The sequence below is a fragment of the Mesoplodon mirus genome (genome assembly GCF_964341445.2).
Source record: "Mesoplodon mirus genome assembly, chromosome: 12".
In the NCBI taxonomy this organism is placed as follows: domain Eukaryota; kingdom Metazoa; phylum Chordata; class Mammalia; order Artiodactyla; family Ziphiidae; genus Mesoplodon; species Mesoplodon mirus.
The window spans coordinates 38,615,746-38,628,016 of record NC_138988.1 but is presented as its reverse complement, the minus strand read 5'-3'; the positions used below and the strand labels follow the sequence as shown (position 1 = coordinate 38,628,016).

Genomic DNA, 12,271 nt, shown 5'->3' with positions numbered 1-12,271 from the left:
CAATTATTCTCAAAAGAGTATATACTGTGTTTTTTGTTTGCTTGTTTGGTTTTTTAATAAGGGCAATGATACTACTGCAGTTCAGAGGGAGTGGAGTATTCCCAAGAACTGGAATGTTTTGGGAGTGTTTCACAAAGAAGGTAGGAGGGATGTGAGCTGGACTCTGGAGAAAAGAGAAGTGACATTGAAGGCAAAGAGGGGCAAAAGCCAATGGATTAGCTGGTAAAAGCATCTGTGTAAGTAAATATCATGTATGGAATGTTTACCAAACCATTTGGTTAGTGGGGTTAGGACAAACTCAGAAGAGGTGGGTTGGGGCCAGCTGGGCAGCAGCACCTTAAATGCCACATTAGGACATCAGATCTCATCCCATAAGTCTGCAGCAGTTTGACTTTGGCGTAGCATCTCCATAGTTGTGAATTATGTCTGTTGCTCATAATAGTTAAAAGTGTTGACATTTACAGGTGAATTATGTAAATACAAAGTTAAAGTAGATGGAAGGGCCACTATTCTAACATCCCTACTCATCTGCACTTAAAAATGCCCAGCACAGAAGTACTGCTATTAACTATCTCTGAGTAATAACATACACTGAATCAAGCAAGCATCATCCAATACTCATAAGTATTCATGCGGCAGTAAAAGAATTAAACAAAGGCAATAAAGTTCTTGGATATTCTTTAACTTCCTTGGGGCAGCAGTTCTAACACAGGGTTAGACCACGAATGGACTTTAAAGGACCCCCTGACCTCCCTAAAATTGCATGCAAAAGTTAGTGTAGTGAAGTTGACTGAGTGGATCTGTCTCTTTCTATATCTCAAAGAGGTCAGATACGCAAAATATACTAAGAGCCTAACTTAGGGTTGTTTTAATAGAAAACAGCAAGAATCTGGGGACTTCCCTGGTGGTCCAATAGTTAAGACTTGGCCTCCCAATGCAGGGGGTGTGGGTTCCATCCCAGGTTGGGGAGCTAAGATCCCACATGCCTCACAGCCAAAAAACCAAAACAGAAAACGGAAGCAATATTGTAACAAATTCAATAAAGACTTTAAAAATGGTCCACATCAAAAAAAAAAAAATCTTAAAAAAAAAAAAGAAAGAAAACAGCGAGAATTTAACCCTGTGGCAGCCTTAACTTTCTAAAGGAAGTGTTAATCAGAGGGGGGGCTGAGGGGAAGTTAGACTGAGGCCATTTTGAGAAGTTCCTAATATTTTCATATCTCCCTCCTCTCTTGTAAAGAACTGCCCAAGGAACTAGTCTCACTAAAATCAAAACTCATTCAACATTCAAAAAATGGCCCAAGGGAGGGTAATGAAATATCTAAAAACTACTCACTCAACTTCTCTCTCTTCTCACAAGTAAGGGAAACAGCAACAGGCCACCAGCTGCCTCTGGTTTCAGCATCTTCTCCAAAAAGATCTCCTGACCAAACAGCTAGTTTCCTTCAAAATTACACATTCCGAGGTGACAAGATCCTGACACAAACCCACAAAGTACTGCTGCTTGACTTCTTAGTCGTCTCAGGCAGGCTTGCTGTAAGACCATATACAGGAGCCTATGCTGAGAAGCCAAAGGACCACAGGGAAAGAGAAATGTGTTTTGGAGCACTCAGAACTCTTCCTAGACCTGCACACCTTGCCCGGCGTGTCCAACCCTCCTACCCTCACAAGAAGCGGGGGCTGGCGGTCTGTTTTCATTGCGCAAGATACATTTACTCTATTAAAAGTTAATTTGGCATTCACGAGACAAAAAAGAAGTTTCATTTCTTTTTCTGATTCTAATACACTCCCACATTTCCTTTGTCTCCTGATTACACTTGCCAGATTATCTCTTTAGGAGATAAAATCAATCAACTCACCACCATAATATTCACTTTCTCCCAGAGCCAAAAGAGCCTTACCACAACTCCAAAGAGTGGTGGTCCAGAACCAAAGAAATTATGTCCCAAAATAAAATTCGGGCATCATGGACATTTAACCAGGCCCTTCAGGAAGAAGCAAACGGTGAGCTCCGAGAAGCACAGAAGGCAGGCGCCGGGCAGAGGGCCTGTCAGAATCACAGGGCCGTCACACTGGCCTGCCTGGTTCGCGGGGGCTTTCGACTGTTTCGTCTAGTCTTAGTCTCAAGCGGACTGAAAGTCAGTCGCAGGAGCGACATCTAAGAAAATGGTACGTGTGTTTCTCACCTGGGAACAACATAAGACCCCGGAGAGCATCAAGCTGGCACTGGACACGTTTCAGCGCTGCGGGTCAGCGGAGCCCAGGGCTGTAGTCACAGAAACTAGTTTCCCGCTACACCTCGGGAGCGGGGCTCTCGGACCTCCACCCCGAGGCCGTCCTCCGACCTCGGCACCAGCATCTAGGAGGCTCCACGGGCGGCCCGTCGGGACGATCGAGCGATGCTCAGCCGATACCCCTTCCCTGCGCGCGCCAGCTCCAACCCCGCGCCCGCCGCCGCCCGCCCCGCGGCGTCAGGCCGGTCTTTCGGCCCGGCTCCTGTCACTCACCGGCCGGCCCGGGCAGCGGGCGCCCACGGCTCCCCACGGGAGCTGGGCCCCCCGGGCCTCCAGGTTTCGACCCGCCCTCTGGCAGGCAGCGCAAGTGGCTGAGCCCCGCAGCAGCGGCCCCACACCGGCCGCTCGGACCACCTCCCGGCGCTGCCCACTAGGTACGGATCAACAACAAGATGGCGGCCAGCCGAGGGGGCGGGGGCCGGGCGTCATAGTAACCTGGACGGCAAAGAACCCGCCCCCGGCCCAGAATATCCCCAATCAACAACCTGCTTGCCCTAGGCCCAGGCGAGTGCCTCCCGCTGACAGGCCGGCTAGCTTGTCAGTCAGACCCTGCCTCACGCGGCCCGTGCCGAACGCCTCAGCACGTGACTGTGACGGCACGGGTCGGCGCATGCGCGCCGTTGCCGGAGTTGCTGGAGGCAGAGCTTTCACTGGCTACTCCGAGTCCGTAGCGCCCTTGGTATCTCTGCGTGCGCGGCCCCCGTGCGCAGCCCCCGTGCGCAGCCGGCAGCGTCTTCTCCCACGCATGCTTAGGGAATGTTTGCTGTGTGCTACATCCCTTTTTTTTTTTTTTATCACTCACCCTAGAAGGCAGGACTTGTCCCTCCCTAGTGAGGAAACTGAGGCTCAGAGGGGGAGGCCGGGCCAAGGTTACACCACCTCTGGAAATGTAAGCACCGGGTTTTGTGCCTCCTCTTACTGGCTCCAGTGTATAATGCCCTCTTCCCAGCGGCTTCCCTAGCTTTGCCCTTCATCAGCCTTTTGTGCTGCCCCAGCAGTCCCTGGCCTGTTGCCCACGTTCGTCCTTCTGCCTGGAGTTCAGTCCCCAATTCAGTCCCCAGCACAAGCCCTGGCACACAGCGGGCACTCTTTCTTCCTACCCTAGAGCATCTCGTCTTGAGTTCTTATAACATCTTTTGCCCTGGATTGTCATGATCTGCCCCCGAGGCCAACTATGAGTCTTGGGAAGACCGTTACCCACCATGCAGAGAACCTAGCCCTGGGCTTGGCATCTGATGCAGTCGCACAGCCTGACCCACATCAAGTGCCTGGACTAGCTAGTTTTGTAACTATTGAGGCTTGGTTGCCCCACCTGCAGAATGAGGATAAAAATCAAGCTCCTCAGAGATGAGGATTTAATAAGCCCTTAGAGCAGGGTAAAGTGCTCAGGAAAAATCCACCTGCAACCCCTTCCAGTAAGGGCCTGCTGTCAAGTTGCTGGCCCTGAGGCCAACTCTAACACCCTCACTTTATTGGAAGCACCGTGAAGCATATTTTTCCCACAGAAGGCACTCAGCTTCTTCCTCCACCTGGGGTACCATAACTGGCTCAGTAAGGGAGGTCCTCTGGTACCCTAAGATGGTTCAAGTCCACAGACTTGACAGAGGGGAGAAGACTGAGAACCTGGGGACACCACAGTAAAGGTAGCCTCCACCAAGACAGCAGGGCCTCTGGGAGAGCTGGCAGTAACCTGAGACCTGATGCCAGGCTGGGTATGGGGAGTGAGCTAGCACTGCACCCAACAGCCCACCCTCCTGCAGGCTACTGTAGGCCACCTGGCCATGTACAGCAGCTGAGCTCAGCACAGGGAGGACAGAGGGCCCTGGAACTAGAAGAAACAGATCAGGAGGAAATGGGAACACCTGCTCAAAAGGGGGCTACGCTCAATCCCTCCATGGCCACCCATGCCACAGGGTGCTCAAGTCTGCACCAACCCTCACCTCAATGCAAAAGCTCCAGATCCTTCTCAAGAAAACCTCCACATACAGTTGGCAAACTGCACTGGAAGTTGCTGGGGCTCTCAAACGAACAGTGCCCTCCTTTCAGTGGGAAAAGGAAGCTCTTGGGCCCTTCCCAGCTGCCAGAGCAGGTGTCCTCTGAGGGGAAAGGCCAACTGGAGGCCCCCTCAGTCCCCCTCAGTCACTGGCAAGGATAACAGCTTCTTACATTTCAGAGCATTGTACAATGCCTTCTTAAAAGAAAAATAACCTTACTACTCCCTACAATGTTCCCACAAGACAGGGCATTCTCCAAGTGAGAACGAGGAAGCACAGATCTCAGAGCTTCTCCCACATGTAAGTTACAAGGCTAGGACTCTTCTGTTTGTAATTTTGTTTATTATTGAATCAACTTGAAAACACATAATCATGTGAAGAAGAAATTCCACAAATATGATGCAGCTTCTTGGCCTCAGAGCCAGCGCCGGGCTCCTGTGTGCGTGTTGAACAGGTAATCTCTGCCTGTACCTGAGCTCAGATGGTCAGGGGAGAGGGAGGGTACTGCTGGCTTCAGCAGAACTGCCTCCCTCCCCTAAGGGCAGGGAAAGGTATCCCAGGACCCTTGGTGTGAACCCCTCCCTCTGCTTGATCCAGCTTGTCCCCTCCCTCCTTTCTCAGCACATCCTTTGAGGTCTGGCTCAAATGCACAGGAAGCATCCACGATTCCCCAAAACGGGACACCAGCTCCCCTAAGCCCAGTGCCAGATTACTCTGCTATAATTCATGGTGACAGTGGAGCATTTGGGGGCCTCTTCCCTCACCACCTTCCCCCCTTTCCCCCACGGGCAGGAACCAGATCAGGTTCACCAGGTGTTTGGCAAACACTGGCTGAGGGGTGAGTGGGGGTGAGAAGAGACCCCATTCAGGGAAACAGTAGATAGTGGATGCCTGGTGGGAGGCAGAGATATTGAAATGGGGTATGGAAAGAAAGTGGGCCCAAGTAGAGAATGGTTTGGAAAGAGGGGGACTCACGGGGGTCCTGTGCTCTGCCATCAAAATGCTGCTGAGGTGAAGAATGAGAGGGTGCAATGAGTTGAACCCTGCCCATGGGGAGCAGGTGGAGGCCTGCCCCCAGAAGGGTCAGGAGCCCACCTGCCTCCTCCATGCTGATGGTGCTGGTATGGGCCCTCCCACAGGGACAGCCATCCATGGGAAAAGGGGCAGGCTTGGCAGGGGGGCACTCTGCAGCAGCCTCAGTACCCACTGCACAGGATGGTAGGTTGACATACCAGGCTCATGACACTGCTGGGTGCCTGGGGTGTCTCCATCCTCGGTGCCTCCATGAACCCCTCAGCGGACCCCTCAGTTCCCTGGATACTGGGGCAAAGTAGGAGCTGGAGTACAGGATAGGGCTCTGGGCCCCAGCCTGAGTTTAAGAGATGGACTTCCAGGCATAGAGGTAGGCAAAGGAGGCTTACCTCTTTAGCAGTAGAGCCTGGGTTGATTTGCTTGGTGCCTGTAGCACCTGGGCCAACCTAAAATGCCAGGAGGAGGGACCAAGCAGTGAGAGCAGCAGACCTGCTGACTCCAGAAACCAGCACCATTCATCTGCCCCTTTTATTGGGGATAGCCTATGTCTGTATGCAGTGCCCACATTGTTACTCCCACCTACCCCTGGGTTCAGTCCTGTGCTCACAAGAAACTCAGAGTCTTAGGGGAAGGTCAGGTTTCAAATGGAGGGCAGGGGTCAGAAATAGGGGTAAATGCCCAATGCATGACAGACTCAGATTCTAAAGCCCTGGGCCTCATCTCATTCCAAGACTGGGTTCTGCCAGCGATGGAGACAACTTTCTCCTAGTGTACCTCTGCCTCTAACCTGATGACCACTGGAAGGAGAGCAGTCCTCCTGAGTATCAGTTTGTCTGCTCATCAACTTGGGCAATCTTGGATAAAACCAGCTATCACAGATGCCATCCATTAGTGGGCTGGGGGGAGGCAGTCAGTACAGGGATAGCAACCCTACCCCCACAGGAGCCTGCTGAGGAGCCAGCCCAGAGCCAAGAGGAGAAGGGCACTGGTCACTGTCAGCACCACCACAAACCAGGGCTCCGGCTGCCAGAAAGTCTCCGTGTTTGTCACAAGCAAGGGTGTCATCATTGAAGTCACCTGAAATGGGGCCACAGCTTCACCACTGCCCTGCCAAAATGCCCTGATCATCCAGCCTTCAAAGCCCTCCAAGGGCTGGGCCACCCCACACCCCAGATTTCTCTTCTGTATTGCCAGGCTCTTTGCACTCAGCAGTTCCCTCCGAAATGCCTTCCCCCATTGTTCCACCTGGAAAACTAGGTCCCTGTATCCTCCAAGATCCTTTCTTCCCACCCACCAAGGGCCTGAGGACTCCCCTCACTGTGGCTCTGTGGGTGCTGGTGGCCACTGTGCTGGCCCTCCAGGGAACTAGATGCACAATGACAGTGGCTGTGGTGCTGAGGTGGGGGGTGGAGGGACCTGCATCGGCCACACGGATCAATAGCTCATAAGTATGGGGCTGCTCTGGCCAGGAGGGCCCCAACATGAGGTCGTTGTGCACCAGGACAGCTCCTTGCAGGCTGAATTGGCTCCAACTATTCCCTGAAAACAGAGTGGCAGAAGAAGGGGACCACTGCTGGCCTGCCTCTCCCCCACAGCCCACTGGTCCCCTTGGCCCTCACCTCCCACAATGCTGTAGGAGAAAACCAGACGCTGTGGCTCTTGGGGCACCCGACATGACACCCTGGTCACCTCCATGCTGCGGCCCAGGTGAGTGTGGATGGTGAGCTCCTGAAATGGGGGCTCACACTCGGGGGCATGGTCGTTCACGTCCTGCAGGCAGGTAGTCAGATCACCCACTCCCAAACCCCCAGGCCAGCCCCTCAGCCTCCTCCCACCACAGCCAGAACCTCGGTATCAGGCAACAGGTTCCAAAGCTTTCCACAGTGAGACCCCACCCCTCTCCAGCCAACCAGTGGAGGAACCTGAGGCAGAGTGCAAAAGCAGAAGGCCAGAGGGAGATATGAACTCTTTCCAATTCTTTCCAAGGCTTCGGGGCTCAATTACCTCCACCTCAATGGTAATGGTGCAAGAGCCTGAGCGGTGGCAGGTGGGGTCCTGGTCTTGGCTATGGTCAGTCAGCAGGACAGTGAGCCTGTGGAACTTCTGCAGCTCATAGTCCAAAGGCCCCAGGAGGCGAACCTCCCCTAGAAGGGGTGGCCACTGCCTCAGCTTGCAGAGTCAACTCTGGCTTCGCCCCTCCATCCCAGCCCTGGGGTGGGAGTACCGCTGAGACGGTCCACAGCAAAAGTGGCAGACCCGCCAGGGGTGGAGTACTCAATGCTGTCGTGCGGGTAATCCATGTCCTTGCCCACCACAGAGCCCAGAAGAGCGTGGGGCCCTGCATCCTCACGAACCCGGAATGTGCGTGGGACACAGGCTGGGGAGAACTCGTTGACAGGTGTCACCATCACCAGTACTGGCACCTCAGCTGGAGGGCATTTGGCGGTCAGGGAGCTGGCCTGGGTTGCCCAGCCCTGCCCTGGCAGCTTAAGGAGGTAGAGGCTATGGAAGGAGGAAGGGCAATAGCCCTCCCCTGCCAAGGGGTCTCAGAGAGGAGAAATGTGCCTCTGCCAGGGGTCTTTGGTGGAGACAATGCTGCCCTACTGGTTTCTGAGGGAGGAGAGATGACCCCATCCTGAGGATAGGAAGAAGGGTATAGAAGAACCCGGTCCTGAATGTCCAGGCCTGGGCATGGTCACTCACTGGTCATCAGAGGCTGACCACTATCAAGCACCAGGATGGAAGCTGCATGATGAAAGCAGGCACCAGGAGTGTCACAGTCCAGTGTGGCATTCACCTAGTTAGAGGGGCCAGAGGGTGAAGCCCAGCCAAGGCCTGGGAGAGCCTTGAGCCACACTGGGCTGCCTCAGGCCAGGTTACTCACAGATAGCCTACCCTGACCCTCCGTTTTCCAGACTGTAAAGCAGGTTGGCTCCACCACCATCTCCTTCACCCTCATGGTCTCGGCTCCTGCAGACCATTGGCCCACCCCCCTTCCTGTCCAAGCACTCTGCACATGGGTCTGGGGTCGGGGACTGGGCACCTCCAGGACTCTGTCTTGAAGGCAGAGGCTGGCTGCGCCAGCAGGGCTGTGGAACAGCAGCTGGTAGTCCAGGGTGGAGCCAGGAGAGTCCGGGTCAGTGCAAGTGAAGGTATTCAGCACGGTGCCCACAGGCGTGGTCTCGGGGATTTGAGTCCTGAGAGCAGAGGGCAGGGCAGCAGGGCGGGAGCTGGGCCTGGGGCTGGGCGGCGAACCATGGCTCTACCCAATAGCCAAGGTAAGGCTCCCATATACTCACACCAGCAGCGCTGGTGTACAGCGCGGGGGCCAGCGGTTGACCGACTGCACGTCCACCCTGAAATCAAGCTCGGCGCTGGCCCACGGCCGGAGCCGCTCAAAGGCCTTCACCCGCAGCCTAGTGACCGCGGCGTCTGGGGCTTGCGCCAGCTCCAGGGGCGAGGTTGTCCGGACCACTCCGTCGACTGGGCGGGTTGGGAGGGCGGGGGACGCAGAGTTCGGCCCCGCCCCCAGCTCAGTCCAGTTCCCACCCTCCCACGGATCCGCTGGCGGGGGAGGGCGCAGAGACTGACCACTTGGCCGCCTCCTCCAAGGCTCGCTTCTAACTTCGGGCCCCCAAACGCGACCTCGCCCCAGTTTCTGCCTCGGCACCAGGCTCGTTTCTCAAGAGAGCAAGGAGGTAGTGCGGGTCGCTTCTAGACCAGCCGCAGAGGCATCCCCTTACCCGCCCTCCGTGCCCCTCACCGCGTCCGATGGAGAAGAGCCGGCAGGGCACTGGGGAGAGGATTTCGTAGCGCACATCGAAGCCCCGGGCCTGGACCTGAACCACCTTACTTCCGGGGACCAGGTTCTCCGGGATGGTGATATTCTGGGCTTGCTGCCTGGACCAAAATGGGGGCACTGGCTCCTACTTTCTCCCGCCACCACGGCGGGGTGTGCGGACCCCTCCCCTGGGTCTTCCCTGGTACAGGAGCCAGCTGGGGATGCTCAAGCAGCCCCACACCTTAACCCTACTCCTAATTCCCTGGGGCTAGGTCCTGCCTTCCCCACTGTTCCCAGGGTAGGGGAGCCTTACAGGAAGGAGACCTCGCTGGAGGGAGCAGGCAAAACTTTCACTGTCAGCATCCCACAGCAGCTTCGGCCTTGTCCAAAGGTCACCAGGATCTGAAGCTGGAAGACCTGAGGTGCACACAAAACAAGAAGGGAACCACGGTGTGTATCTACCCGTATATCTGTGCCCAGTCGTCCCTTCAAATAGGCAGCGCCACCTCAGGACCTCCACAAGGAACCCCAACATTCACTCCTCCCTATGACCTGTCACTCTGCTGATAGATATTCCTTTGTGTCTCACTCTTCTGGGTCATAAGTCCTTCTCTTAGGATGCATACAGCCCCCAAAAGAGTAATATCTGAATCACTCACAATGTGAATTATCATCTTAGAGTTGCTAAGAGTCAGTCACTAAGACGTGGAAGTTTTAAAGAAGGAACTTCTCTAACCTCCTCCAGACTACACTAGGCACTGTACCCAGAGCTTTCACTTCCTGTGTGACTCCTCAGAACTTTCTCCTTTCTATAAGGGGCACCATGGGCTCCTGGAGCCAGGGATCCCTCTTCTTTCTAGAACTCCAGAGCCCAGCACAGAACCAGGCCAAGGTGGGAGTACAGCCAGCATGCGGCAGCAGGTACAGGTATGGGCTATGTCTGGAAAAGGCAGCATGATTGAGGAGGTCAGGAACAAACAAACCTCCAGGAGGTAGTGGCTCTGCCCATTTTATGCCCAATTCATGGATATCTCCAGGTCCCAAGTCATGCTTACCTTTTGAGCCTGGCCTTTGAGGCCCTGGGATGGAGCCTGCAGCCAACCCTGCCCATTGATAGAGAAAGGTCCAGGGAAGTATGGCGGATCCTGGGCACTGGTGATGCTCATCTGACAGGACAGAGATGCTGAGGCCCCTTCCCCAACCCTCAGTGCCCCAAGCATCCCTGTCAAAGTCCCCCAACAACCCAGCAGGTACCTGCCCACTCTCAACTCTCCCATACCCTGCCACTGCCACTGTAGCCTGGGGTCCCCCCGGCCCTGATCCTCAATCCTCTCTGCTTTTAAACTAATTATTTTGTTTTTAATCTAGATTTCTTTGGGGGATTGCAAAAATGATACAGAAATTTCATGGAGAATTCAGAACACACAGAAGAACTTTAAAGAAGAACTCAGCCCCTGAGATGTCTCTATGGGAACAGCCATAGTCATTGGGGGTGGGCAGCCCTCAGTGGCTCTCTCCAAGAACATGCATCATTGCTGAGGCTCAGCTGTAGACTAAAGAATCCTTCTGCAGGCTATGCTTGGCCAGGCAGGGGCTGGGCTTGGTCTCCCCATCTCCCCCCGACCCTCCATCCTACCCGCCCCCGACCACTACTGCCCATGTGCAGGGCTCACCTGGGCTCCCTGGCCTGGGAGCAGCAGAGTGTACAGCCGGGCCCCAGGTTTGACAGTTTCTGGCACCTGAATGATTTCCCCAGCTGGCCAGAAGGGAGGTCATGGGGGGTTCTCTTCAGGTCATGCCTGCCCACTCCCCCTGCCTGCTGTCCCTGGCCTCACCTGGGCTGGCAAATCGACCAGCACACTGGATACGGCTGGGGTCCCGCTGCACATTCACAGAGAGTGGTCCCTCCATCACATGGTTGCCACATGTGAACCGCAGTTGCAGCTCATAGTGGTTCACTGTCAGGGCATCCAGCCGGGCCGAGCTGCTCAAGGTCATCTGTGGCAAGGGGCAGTGCCATGTGGGGCCTAGGATCTCCATCCCCCTATGCCACCTCTGGCTTTGTGAATTTAGGGTCTGTCCTTGTTCCCCCACGGTCCCCAGTTGTGCCCATGACCCTACCTTGCCCACATAGATCCCCTGCCATCTAGTTAGGCTAGGTGGGTTGAAGAAGGTGGTGGGTGGCTGCACATGGAGCAACTCCAGGGTGGGTGTGTGTGAAGAGCAGTTGAAGGAGAAAGACTGAAGGATGGTGCCAGGTTCCTGGCTCTCAGAGACATTTATGAACCAGGGCAGGCAGTGGAGGTCTGTGAGGAAGAGACGATTCAGGCTGGAGGCCCCCATTCTCATGGAACCATATACACAATCAGAGTCCCTCCTTTCTGCCTTAGGGCCTGGCCACATCCTGGAGACAAGCAGCAAAAGTCCTTCTTTGTCCTGCACATCCAACCATGGGTCAGCTCATTTCACAGACTGGGAGTGAGAACTCGGTCGAGGAAGCAGCCAAGATAAGGAATGAGGGTCGGGGATACAGATCTTTACCCTTTCCTGGCTCCACCCAGCCCCTGTCCTCCATGGTAGCTTATCTGAGAGGGATCAGGACTCCACTGTGGAGTCAGGGGGTGAGAACTGGACTTCCCCCACCCACCAGCTCCTCACCAGAGACAACCAGAGCAAGAAGAAGCACCAGGGGCCTCAGCAGCACCATAGTGGCCTGAAGATACAGACAGCAGAGGAGACTACAGAAAACCAGAAGTGTTTGTCAGGCCCACCCCGTTGCCAGGTCAGTTGCTCAAACAAAGCTGGGCCTCCAAGATCCTAGCCCTGCCCAGCCCTGGTGACTGAGCTCTAGACTCTACAGTCATCAAGAGGCCTGGAAAACTCCATTTTTTTCACTGCTCCCAATGAATTCTATTTATTACTAGAATTCAAAGGAGATGTGAGGGGAGAAGGATCAAGCTTCAGATAGGGAAACTGAGGCTCAAGGAAGTCTTGGTCATGCAGTCCTTGGAGACAGAGCAAGCACAGAACCCAGGAAAACTGGGCCCAGGACCTGCTACCCCACAGAGTCTGAACTCCAGCTGCCCACTCCCATTAGAACATTATCTGCCTAGGGACTTCCCTGGTCATGCAGCGGTTAAGAATCCACCTGACAATGCAGGGGACACGGG

General features: G+C 54.8%; 2 protein-coding genes across 17 annotated transcripts in view; both read right to left on the bottom strand.

Annotated features, from left to right (window-relative positions):
* IP6K1 (inositol hexakisphosphate kinase 1) overlaps positions 1-2,688 on the bottom strand; it is a 76,856-nt gene extending 74,168 nt beyond the window's left edge. For 3 of the 7 annotated variants that reach the window (XM_082639629.1, XM_082639632.1, XM_082639633.1), the window contains exon 1: positions 2,187-2,497. Coding sequence is in view for 1 of the 7 variants with exons in the window: in XM_082639633.1 (XP_082495759.1) it covers positions 2,187-2,199 (13 nt within the window). In the remaining 6 variants the exon portion in view is untranslated. The other 4 variants (XM_082639635.1, XM_082639636.1, XM_082639634.1 and 1 more) reach the window with 3 other exon arrangements.
* Positions 2,689-4,621: 1,933 nt separating this feature from the next.
* CDHR4 (cadherin related family member 4) lies at positions 4,622-11,832 on the bottom strand. Of its 10 annotated transcripts, none has more exons than XM_082639231.1 (19): positions 11,760-11,832; positions 11,223-11,407; positions 10,937-11,099; positions 10,775-10,857; positions 10,157-10,267; positions 9,415-9,518; positions 9,084-9,220; positions 8,620-8,803; positions 8,364-8,517; positions 8,024-8,117; positions 7,545-7,748; positions 7,325-7,464; positions 6,940-7,090; positions 6,639-6,859; positions 6,255-6,397; positions 5,710-5,766; positions 5,521-5,608; positions 5,264-5,294; positions 4,622-4,759 (listed from the first exon to the last, which is right to left on the bottom strand). In XM_082639231.1, exons 1-19 carry the CDS (start codon positions 11,806-11,808, stop codon positions 4,704-4,706), a joined length of 2,355 nt encoding a protein of 784 aa, XP_082495357.1. In that variant the 5' UTR covers positions 11,809-11,832; the 3' UTR covers positions 4,622-4,703. The 10 variants fall into 10 exon arrangements, 8 of the variants coding, with proteins under 8 accessions (XP_082495357.1, XP_082495358.1, XP_082495354.1 ...); XM_082639232.1 differs by having other exon boundaries at positions 5,264-5,291; XR_014295568.1 differs by having other exon boundaries at positions 4,734-4,759; positions 6,737-6,859.
* Between the last annotated feature and the right edge of the window lie 439 nt (positions 11,833-12,271).

What these genes read in the sequence shown, in the direction of transcription:
- CDHR4 (XM_082639228.1), bottom strand. Translation starts at nt 11,808, where the DNA reads ATGGTGCTGCTGAGGCCCCTGGTGCTTCTTCTTGCTCTGGTTGTCTCT. An exon ending in TGGTCAGCCTCTGATGACCA is followed by an intron (nt 7,749 to 8,023) that starts GTGAGTGACCAT and finishes AATGCCCTCCAG; the next exon opens with CTGAGGTGCCAGTACTGGTG. An exon ending in CTCCTACAGCATTGTGGGAG is followed by an intron (nt 6,860 to 6,939) that starts GTGAGGGCCAAG and finishes CTCTGTTTTCAG; the next exon opens with GGAATAGTTGGAGCCAATTC.